This window comes from Molothrus aeneus, chromosome 4, assembly GCF_037042795.1.
Source record: "Molothrus aeneus isolate 106 chromosome 4, BPBGC_Maene_1.0, whole genome shotgun sequence".
Lineage (NCBI taxonomy): Eukaryota > Metazoa > Chordata > Aves > Passeriformes > Icteridae > Molothrus > Molothrus aeneus.
The window spans coordinates 51,810,431-51,827,623 of NC_089649.1; the positions used below are offsets into that span (position 1 = coordinate 51,810,431).

Genomic DNA, 17,193 nt, shown 5'->3' on the forward strand with positions numbered 1-17,193 from the left:
TTTGTTACTTGTGCAGTAGTGGGGTTGTTCTTACTCTTTATTAAAAAAAATAAGAAAAACTAGACCAAAATTCTGAGCAATATCCTGCTTATGGGGGAAGATATAAATAAGTAAAATAGATAATGATGCTTGGCCTGAGCAGGCACCACTTGTTTTCTGCAGTTGGCAGATCCTATAGCTGGGATTTCTTGCTTGGTGCTGATATCCTTTAGACTCCATTTCTTAGCATACAGGTGCTCAAGATTGCTAATAAGTTGCCAAGCTGGTGTTGCTGTGTATCTCTACTGTGTTCTGCCACAAAAATAAATTTTTTAGAAGAGAGAAGCTGCTCCCTCTCTTTTCCTGTGGGAAAGTGTCATTATTACTTTACATCTGCTAGCAGTCTATAAACCCCAAAGCTTTAATGCAGCACGCTAGAGCAGTTTTGATGTGTTTGCATTATGGGAGGGTTAGGTCTTGAGATAGATAGAAAAGAAAACATATCTTGAATGAGTTTGAAAACAAAAGCTTCTTTCATTTAAAACACTCAGCAGATGAATGCCAAGTAAAGACTTTGAGGCACTGACCTCCTTCCCTCACATTTTTGCAAGGTGACAGGAGTATATTGAATAAACCAGCTTGGTGCAAAGTTCTGTGTGAAATTTTAGCTTTCCAGCCTTTCAGCATTTAGCAAGACCAGTCAGTGCCTCACACCTTTCATCCTGTTTATACATAATATGGGGTGCTAGAGAAGTGTGTGCAGCCTAAGCTGCATCCGGTACCTCTTAATATATGAAAACAGGGAGTCATAATCACCACAGCTGGAACAAAGTCAACATTGACTGACAATTGAAACTATTAGTATATCTTTGAAAAATTGGCACACTTTGTGATTGGCAGACTGCTTGCGCTAACCTTCCATTAAAGAGCAAAATAAAGAATATCATCAATTTTGGTTGAGGTACTCAATTTTTGAATTGAAAAAATTCATGAGAAGAGATATTCGCTTTTTGAAATTGCTAAGAAAAAGTCATGAATTGATACAATTATAAGATTTTTTTCAATTTTTTTCCTCCAACAGATGTCTTCAGTATTTTTCTCTTTTAATCCAGGCATTTAATCTGTACAACAACTAGCTTACTATTCTATTAAGCATTCACAAATTGTTATCATTTTATAGCTTGCACTGTTGGGTTTTTATGATGCATAATCTTTCAAGCAGATACTCAAAGTGAGCTCATTTCACTCATATCTTCAGATAGTTTTTAATTTACATAAGTTTGAAATTTGCTTTCCAAAAATGACAAGGAGATGTCTTTTTCCAGCATTCAAAAATACTACAGTTGGTTTTTCAGCAGGATTTTGTGCCATGTATACATAAATGTAGGTGCATGATCAAAAAGAATACACAAGTCCTGAAAAGTATATGGATTTTAAAAAAAGTGTGGGGTTTTTTTTGTGTGTGATTTTTTTTGTTTTATTTTTTGGTTTTTTTAAGCTGACTTGTTATTTTTCATTATTTGGTGAAATTATCCATCCACCCTGAAACTAAGCAAATGACTCACTGTTTTACATAAGGAAAGCCTCCATAATTTTAAAGGCTCTTCAAGTCAAAGCTGTGTATCTTTAAGTCTTAATTTAGTTTAATGCTGCTAATACCTTTTAAAAGATACCAACCTACCAACAAAAAATCTGGTCTGTGTTGAAATACACTAGGTTAGGTTTTGGGGTTTTTTAAGCATATTAAGTTCACACAAACACATGAAGTTAGTTTGCTGATGGAGCTTCAAAAGGTGTAACTAGATGAATTTTAGTAAAATGTATGATGAAACACAGACTTTTTAAGTATTTGCTATGTATTTATTGTAGTTATGACTAAGGAGAGTAGGCAGTTATATATGGGAATGAGGCTATTATCCACTTTTACTGGCCCAACTCACCCTGTGTTTTCTAAACCCAGGATTTTATAAAGTAATCGTTGGGGGACTTAGTTATGCAACCTGGATAACATTTGGAATGTCAAGTAGCTTTATAAGTTGTGGCTTCCATCTTGAATTTAATCTAATAAAATTTTTGAGGCAGATTTAGGTATGGAGTCAAATTATGTGAAATAGTAGTTCATGAACGCCTGCCTTCTGTCACAAAGAAACATCATTTTGTAGTTAGGAGTAATTCAAGTTGGACGTCATGTGACAGTAGGTCCAAAGTCCTAAATGTAGCTTATCTTAAAATAATAAAATTTCTCAATATGTTAAAAGGGGAAACAAAAGTTAGGAGATTGATAGTTTTAGTAGAAGATAATTGCCTTTGGCTTTAAATGATGGAGGACCCACAAACTGTTAGGAAAACTGATAAGGATCTTAAATGGAATTTATAAGCCTCAGAATATTCTATAAGGATGCATGAGAACCTTCAGTACTTCTATTTTAGGCAGAGAAAATGAAAGTAAGAGGAAAAATTGATAATATATTAGTGGGGGAATTCAGAGCTTGACTGAAAAGACCTGTAACACGGACCACTGGACAAGTAAAGGTGGATTAGAAAATTTCGAATTCACACTTTTTCTTCCTATGTTCTGATAATAAAGCTGTCTTGGCCTGAAATATTAATAGTAGCAATAATATTGCACTGTACTTGAAATTACTGTAATACATGGGACCAGCATGCCACTTATAAAATAACTTTTCTGCTGTGCATGGAGGATGCCTTCTTACCCATGTGCAAAATGTGTAGGGGTGTCCCTGGCAGTTGCAATGCGATGCCATTTACCTCTTGGTTTTACAACTTTGTAGAGGGAAATAATTCTCTTAAGGAAATCTAAACTTTACAGTAATTTTTTTTCAGTGTTTGGGAGCGTGTTCTGGCTGGATTCTCAGGCCCCTTATGAGTTTAATGTTAAGGTAGATTTTTGTAGTACATCCTTTTTTAAATACAGTCATTGGTAATCATTGTGAAAGAGAAGGAAAGGAAAAGCCTGAGGAAAACTCTGGGATCTCCATTCTTCAAGCAATCTGAATGTTTCTAATATCAATTCAGAACAAAAAGCCCCCTGAATGTGAGATGTCTGCTAGGATCAGAGAAGTATATTTAGTGTCATAAGGGGAGGAAAACATTGTTGTGTGACTTTAAAAAAGTCAGAAAATTTCCCAAGATTTGAAACTTATTGTTTCTATATTTGTATAAAATTTTAATTGTTTAACTGCATGAGATGGTTTTGCTTATTTTCTGGGAAATTTCAATTAATGTTTTCATTCTGTGCTTTGTTTTGTTCAAGTTCCCTTCAGAGAAGAAGAAATATGGGCCTTGTAAATATTTCTTGCACTGGGAGGCAAATTTCACAAAACAGTGAGTTAAGCATGCTGATATTTACTTCTTGAATATTAAAGAGAAATAAACCTTGGACTGGTTGTCGAAAATAAGTATTACTTACAGATTTTAAGAAATATTGGGCATCTCAAATGTCTAGAAGAATTATGTGGTAGGAGAGGATTGAATCAGTTCTGCATTTTTACTTACTTTTTGAATATGTCCAAATAAAAAATAGAAAATCTATTCTTTACACCTCATTTATTTTAATATATATATTTTTAGACTAGTGTTTTAAGTTTTTAATATTATATCCAGATTTTTCTAAGCAGAGTTCATTTCTTCAAAGATATAAGGAGTATATTCCTGACTAATGCTGCCTAATTTGTTTATAAGTGCTCATAGCTCCTGGAAAGAACAGGAAATTTATTGTGTTAAATAGTTTACTGAAGTGTTTTGAAGTCTTGTGCAGTCAGCAGGAAACTTCTTTCATATTTAAAAAATGTCTTTTTTGAAGTTATGTGTGTTTATTTTAAGCAAATACTTGGTGACAAAATGAAGATGGTGCACAAAAGAGTTCTGTGGTCATTTATTTTTGGTATTTTTTAAAAGTCAGAATAAAGAGCTTTGGAGCTATTGCTTCTTAGACTAGACAATTGAAGGTTCTTTTATTTCAACTTGATGCAGGATAGGAAAGAAGAAAATCCCTGTATGCCAGTTATATTCAAATTACATAATAATAGTGTTAATGTCTCTGGTGAAAAGAAGGTATCTGGAGCTCATGTAGAAATAGGACATTTTTTCTCGTTCCTCAAAGTTTTTTCTGGGAAGGACAGAGAAATTGCAAGCTGCAAAATCTGTGTCCCTTGTTGATTTTATGACTTTAGCAGAACATTTCACACAGTAGAGCACTGTGTGACTGTATCTATTTATTTATTCTTTATTTATTTTCTTTAAGATACTTCAGTGGAAGAAAAGCCACCCGTTATCTCTCCATATGGGGAAACCTTTATTTCTGACAACGATAAAGATGCTAAAGTAAGTTGAGAAGCCTGAATGTATATAGTCGGTCTTCATTTTAATCTTCATGCTGGGTATTTCACACTGGCCTTTTTTTTTTTTTGTGCTCTTTTAGTTACCAGTACTTGATTTCTGTCATTTTCGTATATGCAGAAGGTTTATGATATAAATGTATGAGGACTAATGACTTTTATTAATCCCAAGAAACACTTTGTATGTTCAGTAGTAATAAGAAGCTGGAGTGTATGTTTTGGTTGTTCTTTGCTCATAATTGAGGTTAAGCTGTTGAAATTTGAAACTGTTAGAATTTACTAAGAATGCTAAAAGTGGCTTTTTTTCTCATCTGAGAATTGCAGATCAAGATTGCGTATCTCTGCACAGACTTTTGCATATCCTGTGAAAGCAGCTTGCACATTAGCTTAGGTGATATGATGGTCGTATTTGGCCATGCCCTTTTTCAGTTCCCGTATATTAAAGTTCTCAGGACTTTTAAGTTCTTGCATGATATTTTTCATGCATCACCTAAACTTGCTGTATACCCTGAAAGTTGCTTTCTTGTAGGATTCTCTGAAGTGAATATTTTTGTTTGGTTTGGTAGTTGGTGTGAATGCCACAGATGACATGTGGACAGACTTCTGAATCACGTGCAGGGAGATATGGGAGGTAAATTAGCTTAGTGAGGCATCTGCCAAATGCCATTAGTTTCCAGCTCCTGCTTCTGTCTCAGCAGGAGGCAGACCAGAAATTGTTGATTCTGTGATTACTTATACTTTTTCCAGCCAGTCTCAAGCCACAGAATTAAAGATAACAGAAAATTCTTCTGTCCTGGTCTTCAGTCTAATGTTTCATTTTTAAACTATTGTAAACTATTGACTAAAATAAAAACTACTCAAATGGATGTCTAGGGTTTTTCTTTCTCCCATTCTAATTTCTTTAGAATTGATCAATATAAGAAGATGGTTCAAATTTTGTCTTCCAATGAGAGTAGTTTTATAGAAATAAAAGTAATCTCTTCTTGATGCATACTTTGTTTTGGATGTATACTATGCTTTTTTTGTTGTTGTTGACCTTTTAACACAGTACACATAAAATCATACCTTGCCTTTCCTACTTGTTCTTATGTGCATGCAAAGCTGACCTTTGAGTGTTCATTTTCTTTCCTTGAATTCAATGCCTTGTCTGTGCTAGTTATTGTTGTCTGTGCCAATGTCTTTAAAAATTAAAAATTTAACTACTTTGTAATTGTTTCAATGGTCTAAGCTGGTTTTCTAGAAGAAGTTTCCTAGCCCTCTTGTTACTTATTAGCATTATTCTGTACATTTCATTGAAATGGTTGTTTATGAAAAAGCTTACCCAGAAAGGTCATCAGCATTCTTTCTTATCTTACAAAGGCACAAAGTACAAAAATACCATGCCGTTAAACTGGATTAACGGCTTGAAACTAAATTGCTATTTTGCTGGTTGTAGAATCATGATTAATGCAGTGTATTGTGACATCTTTTACCTGAGCTGAAGACTTGGATTTTAATATCACTTCCATGTATGTGAACAGTTTCTTACATTATGTTTATCACTTGCCTGTTGGAAACATCATAGCTGATTTTAGTTCTGTTAGCACTTAATTGTGGACAAAGGTCATAAAGAAGAACTATGTAACAAACATCTTGAGATAGATTTCACTTTCAGATTTTTTTTCAGCAGAAGCAAATATCCTAGGAACACAGAAGAATATTAGGTAACACTGTAAAGTATCTGAGATTTTAGAGCTTATTGCTCCTGGTTCATGTTAAGTCATGTGAGTATAGTTTGTCCATATTGAGTAAAAGGTGTTATGCTGTTATACTTAAGACTGAAATTTGTTCTAAGGGCTTGTAAGTTAGCCATCACCCTTCCTTCTCTTTCATTGGTGTAAAGAAAAGGCTTCTATAGGCTTTTGTGAAGGGAGTGACTGTATAAATAGGTAATGAGTCACTACAGACTGGAAGTAAGTGAGCATGAGAGAACAGGGGAATGAAGGTTATAAAGAGAATTTACCTTTGGTTTGGGTCAGGAAGAAAGATAAGTATAAAGAGAAACCTCTGAAAGGCAACCTGAAGAAGGAACTGGGTTTTTTTAAAATGCTGATTTGAAAACAACACAAAAATTCAGGTGTTTTAGCAACATTTTATTGTTGTGTCTAACTAAAAGAGTCAAGTATATTAGAATTCCTCCAGAGGAAGACTGAATTCTAATGAGTTTAGGCCTCATGAGTGACATACTGGCTTTATTTCTTGCTGTAGACAGACTAAGTTAAACATGCAATTTGAGCTCAGTAAATTGTGTGAGCTGAGTATTGGGATACTGTGGAAGGCTGGCTGCATTGCATTTCATGAGAAAATGCTTTGTGTAATACCTCAGACACTTGAAGGAGGTGGAGGTTTTGTCTTGTATTGAGCCTGAGCATCTTGCAGGATATTTTTGTAAACAGGACAATGCAAATGCTTGGGTTTTCATTTGTTTGAAATAGATTTTTGTGAGCAAATAGAACTTCCTTTACCTACAACCTGTCTTCATTTGTGGACTTTTACATCTTAAATTCTACTGACAATAGAAACGCATTTCTTAGTTATTGTTTGGAAGTTATCTGACTCTCTGAATTCACTTGCTCAAGCACTGAAATTATGGAGTGAGCAGAAGCAGGGCATCAAACTGTTACTGTAGTGGTTCTTGACAGGCATGAAGAGGTACTACCATGTAGCTTCAGTGGGTATGGATTTCAATTGTATCCTGATAAACAAATGAAGATAAAGGACACTGACTATTTTTACTCTGAGGATGTGTCATCCACCATGATATTAGCCTCTTAACTATTGTGGAGAAGTGTGGCCATTTCCATTTCTTTTGGGAGATTCCAGGCAATGGAAATACTTGATAAACAGTTGATAGATTGCTTTTGAGTTTTCTATTTAATTTGTCTACAAAGTACATTGATGCTTTTTGCTTAGTTTTTTATAGGGTTTGTTTTGTTGCTTGTATTGATATGTTGGGGAGTTTGTATTGGTTTTTTGTTGGTTTTTCTTTTTTTGATTTTAGCCCCTTTAGCCCTTTAGCTACAGTGCAGTACTGCGATGTATGGGTGGTTAAGTTTTGGTGGGTTTTTATTTCTGGTTGGCAGAGGAAGACAGACAGTTCACCTAGATTTATCCTAGCATCAGACTGATTTCTACATTTTTGCTGCACACTTCCTCTGCTTTGAAATATGTCTGTTTTTAGTCTTGCCTTTCCATGTTGCCAAGGTACAGTCCTCAAGTACAAGGTTAGGTGCTGCTACTCAGAAAACAAATGGCAATGTTGTGAAAGCTTATCCACTTTGTTTCTGCTGTTGTTCAGCTTTGTTACGTACACATGAAAGCTTAAATGAGTTAATTAAAACACTTCTGCCAGAAAGCATGAAGATGTTAAATTTAGGGTTTTTTTAAATGAAGAAAAACATATTGAGAAGCCTAGTAGTACAATGTGATTGTCAGATTAAGTTTAGGAAGTGTGAAATGTAATGTTCATGAGCAGTGTTAACCTTGACATTTTTTACACTGCAAGCAGTTTACAAAGCAGTGTGATAAAGATTTCTAAGCAAAAGTTAATAGATGAATCTTTTAGGAAGAAGTTATTGGCAAGAAACAACCCAAAAAACCCTAATGACAGATATTCAGTGTGTCTGGGTTCAGTTTTGCTTTAGGATTTTGAATTTGCCATTATCTTAAGTATTCTGTGAAGGCTGTACATTTATTCCAAGAAGAAATATTGTTATGAAAGATAGGCTAGCAGTAGCAAATCATAAATGGTGCTTAAGCTGCATATGACATGTGGCTCTTGAGCTTAAAAAATATTCAGTTGTTGTGGTTTAGCCCCAGCTAGAACTAGAATGCAGCTGCTTGCTCGCTCCCACTGCAGTGTGGAGACCTGTAAAACAAGTAATCTCTTAGATGGTGGAATAAAACCAGTTTAATAATTACTACAAAGCAAAATGTAATAATAATACTGATGCTGATAGTTGCTCTAGTGGAAAGGAGAGAGCAGGATGCTCTGTGCTATGGAACATCCCTTTGGCCAGTTTGGCTCAGCTGTCCTGGCCATGCACCCTCCTGGCTTCCTGTTCTGTGCTTGCTGGCAGAGCATGGGAAACTATAAAGTCCTTGACTTAGAGTAAGCTGTACCCAACAACATCAGTGTGTTATCAACATTAGTCTCATTCTCAAATGCAAAGCATAGCTCTCTACTAGCTGCTGGAAAGAAAATAAACTATCCCTGCCAAAACCAGATTGTCAATGGTGCCTTGAGAAAAATCAGAATAGTGGTATTTCTATACACTGAATCTCTTTATCTGATTTGTTTGGATCAGGTTTTTTGGGCCATGCTTAAATGTTGGAAATAACATTTCTTAGAATACAAAAATCAGCTTTCAAGTGCATGTTTGAAAATGGGGGAAAGAACAGTGCTGCTAGCTAGGCTGTTAGTGTGTGATTTGTATCTACAGTAATTTAAATATCACTCCTTCAGTTACAAGTGTTAGTTACAATATATTTCTTTTCTAGGAACTTCATGGAAATGAATTCCTGGCTTGTGAAAATAAATTGGATCTAGGAATGAATGAAGAATATTCTTCTAAGAATCTATGGTAGTAAATAAGAATTACTGAGAAACTCAAAGTGTAAAGAAGAAAATGCTATTTACTGATGTTGCAAGTGGATCTCTAGCTCTGAGGGCACAACCATGACTGTATTTTGTTTTATTCTGTTTGAGACTTTACCCCATCCTATATGAGGCAAATCTGGGCACTGTGGTTTTTCTGAGACTCTTTAAACTAGATTTCAGAATCTCTTGTGAATTTGGAGAGTGTCCCTGTTTTCTCCAGTCAGAATAAGGAAGACCAAGTTGCATTTTTGTATGTCTCATAGCTAGTTGTGTCTGACTGCTTGCATAATTTACTTTGTCATTAGAAAAAAAAAACCAACCCATCCAAATAAGCACAAAACTAAAACACATTCACCACTCCTGTCCTGAGACAGTGGCCAGTGGCTTGATGAAGTGGGAGCTAATGTGCTTCTTAGTTATCCACTCTGCACCAGGCTCCTGTTGAGGTGGGAGAGGGAAGAGAGAGGTGATACTGAAAGTCGTCAAAAGTATTCAAAAGAGCAAAGCTAGCTTTCTGAGGAAGGAGAATTTACTTTTAAATTTCTGTTCAGGCTTCCAAAGGAGTGTTATCTTGGTACTCTTCCTGTTGAATGGAGAAAGTAGGATTCAGGGTGGCCATAGTTATAAGATAGATTGTGTTTAGCAGGTCTGTGGTTCACTGTGATTATACAAGTTATAAACATAATATACTTTACCAGTATTTGTTCTAATTACTAATTTTATATACTTGTGCATTGTAGTAACACATTTTAAGAGCAAAATTCACTTTTTCTTTCCAGTTACTTGAGTAATCAGAAAGAGAAGTTAAAAGAAATTGCAAAAAATGAATCCTTGCCTCCAGAAGACCCATCATTAACACCAGAAGAATCTGAAAGTGAATCTGTGTATTCTACTGTGGAACAACATACTTTGTCTTTAAAAAAAACGAAAAATAAAACCAAAACACACTCAGCATCTTGCAGTAAGACACAAAGTGGAGATTCTGATCGCTTGGCCAGTGAACAAATGAATTTTTGGCAATTTGATGGAGATCAGACTTTGACTGGAAATGAATCAATAACACCATACGCTTGCTTTTATGGACCATCAGTAAAGAAGGTTAAAGCAGGATGGCTGGATAAATTATCCCCTCAAGGGTATGGTATTTGCAGTAGTTATTGTGTAACTGTGACAATGTATGCTTGCATGAGATGTATTAAGTTTGTATTTAGTCACTGCTTAATATTTGTAGTGGAAGGGGAAAGGGGATTGTTTTCAATGAAAAGAGCACCAAGCTTTTATGAATTTAAAAGTTTTTAGTGATGTTACCTATCCTAAAGTTTTTTTAGGAGATGTACTTAGGGAAAATATTTTTCTTAAAATTGTTGATCTCATGAGCTATAATGGGAAAATAGAGAATGAAGTTGTGCCAGTATTTCCAGTTGCTACGTTTTTGCTGATCTTTTGTGGTCCACAAGGTAAGTGAAAGCAAACTCTGATTCTGAAATACTACTTTACTAATTTGGCCATGGATTGTAATTTAATAATTAGTGTAGCTAGAAGCCCTGTTACTTTCTGTGTTACTTGAGCTTTGAGTTTAGAGTTTACCTGGGCTGAATTCCTCCTATTTAATTTAATTGTTGTGCCTAAAATTTGATGGTAGAAATTTGAGCTCAAGTCTCAAGATTACAAATAATGAAGAGAAGGGACCACAATAGAAAATTATTTTTCTCTGTCACATTTGGGAGTTAGATGACAACAACAATAATAACAACAACAACAACATATCTTATATTTGATTTCTGTTGTAAGTTCTTTGTTTTATTTTGACTGATTTTAAACTCCAGCTATCATGGGACTGTTTTTCACTAAAGAATGCTTTGTTAGCTGATCTTCCATCACAAATACTTGCTAACTCTGATAAGTTGTTCTAACTTCCTCCTTTTAAATTGTAGTTTTCAGTTTCCATTTTTCTTATGACCTATGTTCTTATGAATTCTATGAATCCTTTTTTATATTGAAAGTGGCAAAATTTTACTTTTTAAGTCTGCTTCTGATCTTCACTAGGACTTAGCATCTAGAAACTAAAGCTGTTTTACTTGTTAGTGCTAAAATACATCTACTGCACTTCTATTCAAGCCTTAATAAATCTGCATTCCTTGTTAGGACAGTATACTGAGCTGTGCTGAAAGGTATTAAAGTTTTTGGCCTTTCCTTTAATTTTTTGCCATAATAATCATCAGCAACCTAATTCAGTATATATATAATTTTTTTAAGTGAGAAATTTATGTTATGTTATTGTTTTGGAGTAAAACATTTGAACTCACTGGAAGAAGCTCTAATGTATAGCAATTTCCATTTTTTTTGTGTTCCTTTCTAGGGAATCTGATTTCACATTATATTTTTTTATTTTTGTTTTGTATTGATACACTGGTGCATTGTTGAAGGTGATTACTAAGATGGAATAATAGGTTTAATAAAACTTTTTTACCATCACAGAATTTCAGTGTGCTCAAAACTATTTTCTTTCCTTTTTACTAAACCTTTACTAAAGACTCAAAGAATAATTATCCACAGAGTGTTTCCACATTTCTTTTTTTTTTTCAGAATTATTGGGATACTGAACTCTTGGAAAGCTGCAGTTAGCTGTAACTCTTGTTTTATTTTACTTACAGGATTTTTTTTTAACACTTTTGGCAGTTAGCTAGCAGAGTGATGAAAAGTACAATTCTTGATTCCAGCTGGCTTGTCTTGCTACATTTGAAGGGATAGAGTTGAGAACAAGTTATGAAAACTTCAAGAAAGTGCCATGGGAAAATATATTATTTGGAAAAGATAATGAGTTAACCACAAAATTAGTAGTGATTAGTACTGAGTAGAAGAGTTGCATGGTCATTAGCCTTGATGCAGTGACAGTCCACTGCTACATTTCAAGGACTTAGTCTCAGGGGTGGTTCAGTGAATGATACATGTTTCTTTTACTTAAAATACCATTTCTCAAGCATCTGAAGAATTAAAACTCAACCGAATTCTAAAAGAATTTTTCTTCAAACTGTTGAAGCGCTGTTGTATTTTATTTCTCTGCCCATCAACAGAATATTTCCTTCTGTTCTACAACTCCCATTCTTTTTGTAAAGCTCCAATTTACACCCAGAAGTTTGTGATTCCTAGGAAAAAGAATATATACTGTTTTCTTAAATTGCTAGAAATCATGCAATTAATTATGGGCTCTCTTTTTTTAGTTAATTCACTATAAATTCTACAGCCTTTCAGTTTGCTCACATTGTATGTGGTACTTAGGTTCACTCGTCCCTGTATAATCTTGAAGTTTATTGACATTTTAATGCAAAATAGATGGTACATTGGCCTTTCCAGGTTATGAAAAATGATGATTTATTGTAGTCATATAATGCAAGTTAATTAAGCCAGAACTGCTATTTGATTAAAGTTTTGATAAGCTATCACAGTCTACTAATCCTAAAGCAGAGCACTCATTTAAAAGGAAAGGAAATAATGTTGGGAAAATACATTAGTGGGGTCTTGTTCTTGCCTAATTAGCTTGTTTAATAGATTTTAGAATGGAGACATTTTTAAATGATAACTAACAAGCTGTCAACATTTTTAGTGAATGTAATGGACTACTTCAGGTTAATGTAAAAATATAGTTTTAGAAGGTCTTTATATAGTGTGAGTTAATGGCACACTGAAAGTTTCCCATTAATGATGGCCAGTTGATAACATACATTGAAAACTGAATTTTGTGTTGTACTTGTTGGGAGATGTGGTGTGCTGCTATCCATTCATTGGCCAGAAAACAGAGTCCTGGGGAGATGTGTTGACATGGACTGACTGTGGAGGTACCATACCAGCAAACAGAGATGTTCTTGTCATAAACACGGCAGTGAGATGATCATTTGAGGTTCTCAGCTTTCATTTTTGGAAAGTATCTTAATAGAACTTGTGGTGACTAAAGTTATGCTCTATGTTCTGAATATTCATTTGAACAGAAATTTGACCTCTCTATAATTTGTGACGGAGACATTCTTAAAACCAGTGTTAGCTGTGTATTAATTGTGTTAATTTTTGATTCACAGCAAACGTGTGTTTCAGAAGCGCTGGGTTAAATTTGATGGAGAGAGCATTTCTTATTACAACAATGAAAAGGTAAGAGATATGTTTTGGTCGTGTTTGGAGCAAAATGCATCTGTGTAATACACAAAGTACTATAATTAGAATCTGAGTAATTAGAAATGAATATCCATCCTAGGTTAATTTTCAGTTCTAGAATACTAGAGTGAGATGTAATTAAGTATTTTAAGGTGTCCTTGTCTTCATGTATTGTTCATCCTTTTATTTCCTAGAAGGGCTTGTATTACTCACCTTTCCAGGTAGGTATCATCAGATTTGTTTTTACTTTAGTGAGAGTGACACTGCTGCTGTTTTTGGAACAGAACAGGATCATGCTAAACACTTCTAAGAGACATGTTATTTGATGGTGTTTGAAGAGTGTCTTGTCATGGGAGCCTAGCATGCTGGAGATTGTGAGAGTACAATTAAAAGTAGTTTGGGAGACCATTTAAAAAAAACCAACCCAAACCTATACACTTGTTGACTCTTTGATTAAAAATGTCTTTTTCCTATTTGTCTTCTGTGCATAATTGCGTGTCATGGAACTAGGTTAGGTTTGAATGGGAATTTTCAAAACCAGTTCTACAATGTAGGTGGCTGGTTTTGTTTCTGTACTGAGGATTGAATCCTGCTGAAACATTTGCAGACACATGAGCTGATTTGATTAAAGTAGTTCACTTCTTATATGTGATACAAAAATGAATTTGTAAATCAAAGTTTTCAGCAAAGATTATATTCCTTGTAATTTTCTTAGAATTCCATATGATTACCCTTCAGAGCACTACAAAATCCTTTTTCTTTTGCTCTGTGATTTAATAATTAATATTTCCTCTTGGAAGTAGCGAAGACCTTCTTAGACTTAAAAGTGATAGATGATTTTACAATATGCATGTTAAGGGAAGTTGAGGCTCCCTTCCCTGTGCATGTGTGTTATTTTATTTAAAGGCTATTTCCTGTTGAAGATGCGTATTACATTAGGAAGAAAATACAGTTTCAGGTAAAAGTTCTGAAACAGTGTGCTGATTGGTGGTAAGAGATCTATAGATGCCTTATGATGGGGTGAGATGTAAGAAGTGAAGTAGGATGAGACTTTTTTTTTCTGCGGGGCTGGAGAACTAAGAAAAAGGTCAAAAATATTTACATCAGTCTTTTTGCTTACTGATTGCAAATTTGAAACAATCTGTTTTTACTTGCCTACTTTCCTTCACTTACAGTAGAAGACTCGATTTTGTAGGTGAAGGGAACAATAGAATAAGGAGAATAATGTTTGCATTCCAGTGACAAAAAATGGTACCCCTTTGCAGTATTGATCCCACAACTTCAGAGGAGCAGAAAAGCAGGGTTGATCATGAAGAAAGACTTGAAAAAAAAATACAGAAATGGGATTTTCCTAACACTATCTGTAGCATACTTAGGGAAAGAAATGCTAATAAAGAACTTAGTCTTTTATCTGCACTGGGAATTTATTTTTATTTTTTTCTTCCTTTTGAAAATCACTGAAAGTGTTACTTAGAGGTCAGTTATGCTAGAATAGCATTTGTTACATGTCTGTCTGTTATAAGAGATTCCAGAAATATTCCCTTCTGCTGAATTGAATGTTTAGTGTGTCACATGATGCATAGGAAGCCACCAACTCTGCATCCTCTATTTAAAAGGTCTGTGTGGTAGGTTAGGCTATCAGCAGCTTGGCAAACACTTGTGTGGAAGCCTCTTTGTCTCACTTTTGCTGGAATCTGAATCCAAGCCTCACTCTGGGTATTGAAGGAGAGGCTGATTGGTCTCTGTGTATAGTTTGACCAAATTTGGGTGTCTGACTTGCTAACTTGGTGAGTCAGATATGTGAAGAAATGTTATATCTGAGAACTGCAAGGCCTGAAGCAAAATTCTGGGAACGGAGGATTTGGTGAAACTCAAAATAGTTTGCAGGTAGGAGGAAAACATAGTTGGGCACCAGTATTTCTTAGTGCCCAATGGGATTGTGCTGAACGAGCAGTGGTCTCACTCAAGAAAATGAGTTTTTGGTGTAGTGGTCTCTGCTGGATCACTGTCTCAACACCTAGGGTGTTCATATTTCATGTAAGATGGATATCAGCATTTTGCTCCTGTTGCCTTTGTGTTGTTACCTTGACATTATAAACACCTATTTGCAGACCCATCAAGACCTTTGTGCAGCTTGAGCCCCTTGCAAGGGCTTGCATGTCCCCCTTCCTACTACATAGCTGGCCATTTATATATTTAAGTGGGGAAGTTGTTGTTTTAATTTTAGAACTTAATGGCAAGTTCTGTCTATTCTAGTCTGTGTTTGTCTTAGGACGTTCTACACAGACAAGAAATTATACTTTCGGTTTCATGTATATAGAAGAAATTCATGTTATAATCAATTATACTTTTGGTTTCATGTATCAATTAAAAGTAGTTCTCAGAAGGAAACCAATCCATGCTTGATATTCTTATTACAAGCAGAGAAGGTTAGATTCAGTGGAATGGAACTGTTTATTTTACCTGGAAACACTACTGATATTAAATAGCTCTATTTGTCATTCAAATTAGGAGCTAGAGAGGAGTGAGGTTCTCAAGAAGGGGAAGTGTACTGCATGGCTAATGAAGAGTGAAATAACCAGAAACTATAGGGGGAAGACACAGAGAATATTATCCCTGAAAATGCCCATATGAATACTTGGAATGATTTAAACACCAATTTTATACATATTTTTCTGACCTTGTTTTAGTTGTCTATCAACTTCTGCTTGATAGAGATCTCTTCTTTTCTTTGTATCTGCATACATGAAAAAAAGGATTCAACTTCTAACAAACAGCATCTGACCTAGGGAAAGTTTTGGGTTGAATCTGTGTTGCTCTCATTTCTTCTGTGTTCCTGGTCCTGAGAAAGCTGATGCAATCAGAACAACATCCCATGTGGCTTTATCTCAAAAGAGTGTGGTTAACTGAGGAGGGGAAGGTAGAATTTGAGTTGTTTTTTCAGCTGCCCTATATGCACAAGTTTTGCTTCAAGTTTCTTCCTACTTTTGGCAGAAATCTGGTGTTTTACCATGCACTTTATAGTAAGGCAAAAACTTCTGGTTATGTTGAAAGTTTTTATTTAAAACAGCTTACCATGCCTGACAAATATATTAGTGATTTAGGAAAAAGATTTCACTCTTCAAGTGGAGAGCTTCAATATTTTGTTGTGTCACAGTACAAGTGAACATTACAAAGAGTGAAATTCACTGCAAAACAGATGAATCACTGTCATTCTTGAAATAGGTCATACTTAATCTGTTGTAGAAGTAAAACCAAAGTAGTCAAAAAAAGTATTTTCCATGATCCATTAGCTCATCTCTGAATCACAACCATCAAGGGGTGATGTGGGGCTTTATTTGAAAATAAAAGTTTCTGCTAAACAGCCAATACAAAAACCCAAACATTTTGCTTTTCCCTGCTGGAAATTTTTTTGTCAGAGAATTCTTAGCAGCTTTAAAACTAGTTTACACCACTCAGTAACAGAATAAATAGCTGTGAAGTTCTTGGCTGTGTTTGTTTTGGTTTGTTTTCTATATTCTTAAATAATTCACCTAATTTCTAGTCTGGAGTATTTCAAAGAGTTATTGTATCTTGATCTACAAGAGCTTTTTAACAGGCATTTTTTTTGCACATGAAAGAAAAGCTGCTGCACAAGAAAAATAGATTGATAAATTATTATGGTTTAAACTGTATTTGAAAATATGTATGCCTTGGAGAACAAAGCTTTAAAAAGGATGATGGATTATTGTTTAAATAGCAAAGCAAAACTATGCTCAGCTTAAAAGGAAATTGACTTTTTTTTAGCAAATGAAATAAAATAGTTGTAACTTCCAGCAGTCTGTTATTCTCTTGCAGTAGTACCGAATACAGCCAGTAGATGCCTGCAAACACCATAACATTTATAACTTAACACCTACAGAAACAGTAGATCTAAAAATTTTGTTTTACCATGGAAGGATCAGTGGTTAACTTAATATCCAACCTCATTAAAATATGTTAAAATCACTCTTTTAACAAATACAGCCATAATGAAAATAGCTATGCAATTCTATGGTCATTCTGACTATTCCTTGTGTGTAACTGTAGTAA

The 17,193-nt window shown here is 34.7% G+C and overlaps 1 protein-coding gene across 1 annotated transcript in view; it reads left to right on the top strand.

Moving 5' to 3' along the window:
* Positions 1 to 17,193, top strand: part of ARAP2 (ArfGAP with RhoGAP domain, ankyrin repeat and PH domain 2) — a 108,920-nt gene that overhangs the window by 3,708 nt on the left and 88,019 nt on the right. Inside the window, exons 2-6 of the mRNA XM_066549174.1 lie at positions 3,254 to 3,324; positions 4,244 to 4,323; positions 8,877 to 8,959; positions 9,756 to 10,112; positions 13,050 to 13,119. Of these exons, the coding sequence (XP_066405271.1) occupies positions 3,254 to 3,324; positions 4,244 to 4,323; positions 8,877 to 8,959; positions 9,756 to 10,112; positions 13,050 to 13,119 (661 nt within the window). The remainder of the gene's footprint in view (positions 1 to 3,253; positions 3,325 to 4,243; positions 4,324 to 8,876; positions 8,960 to 9,755; positions 10,113 to 13,049; positions 13,120 to 17,193) is intronic.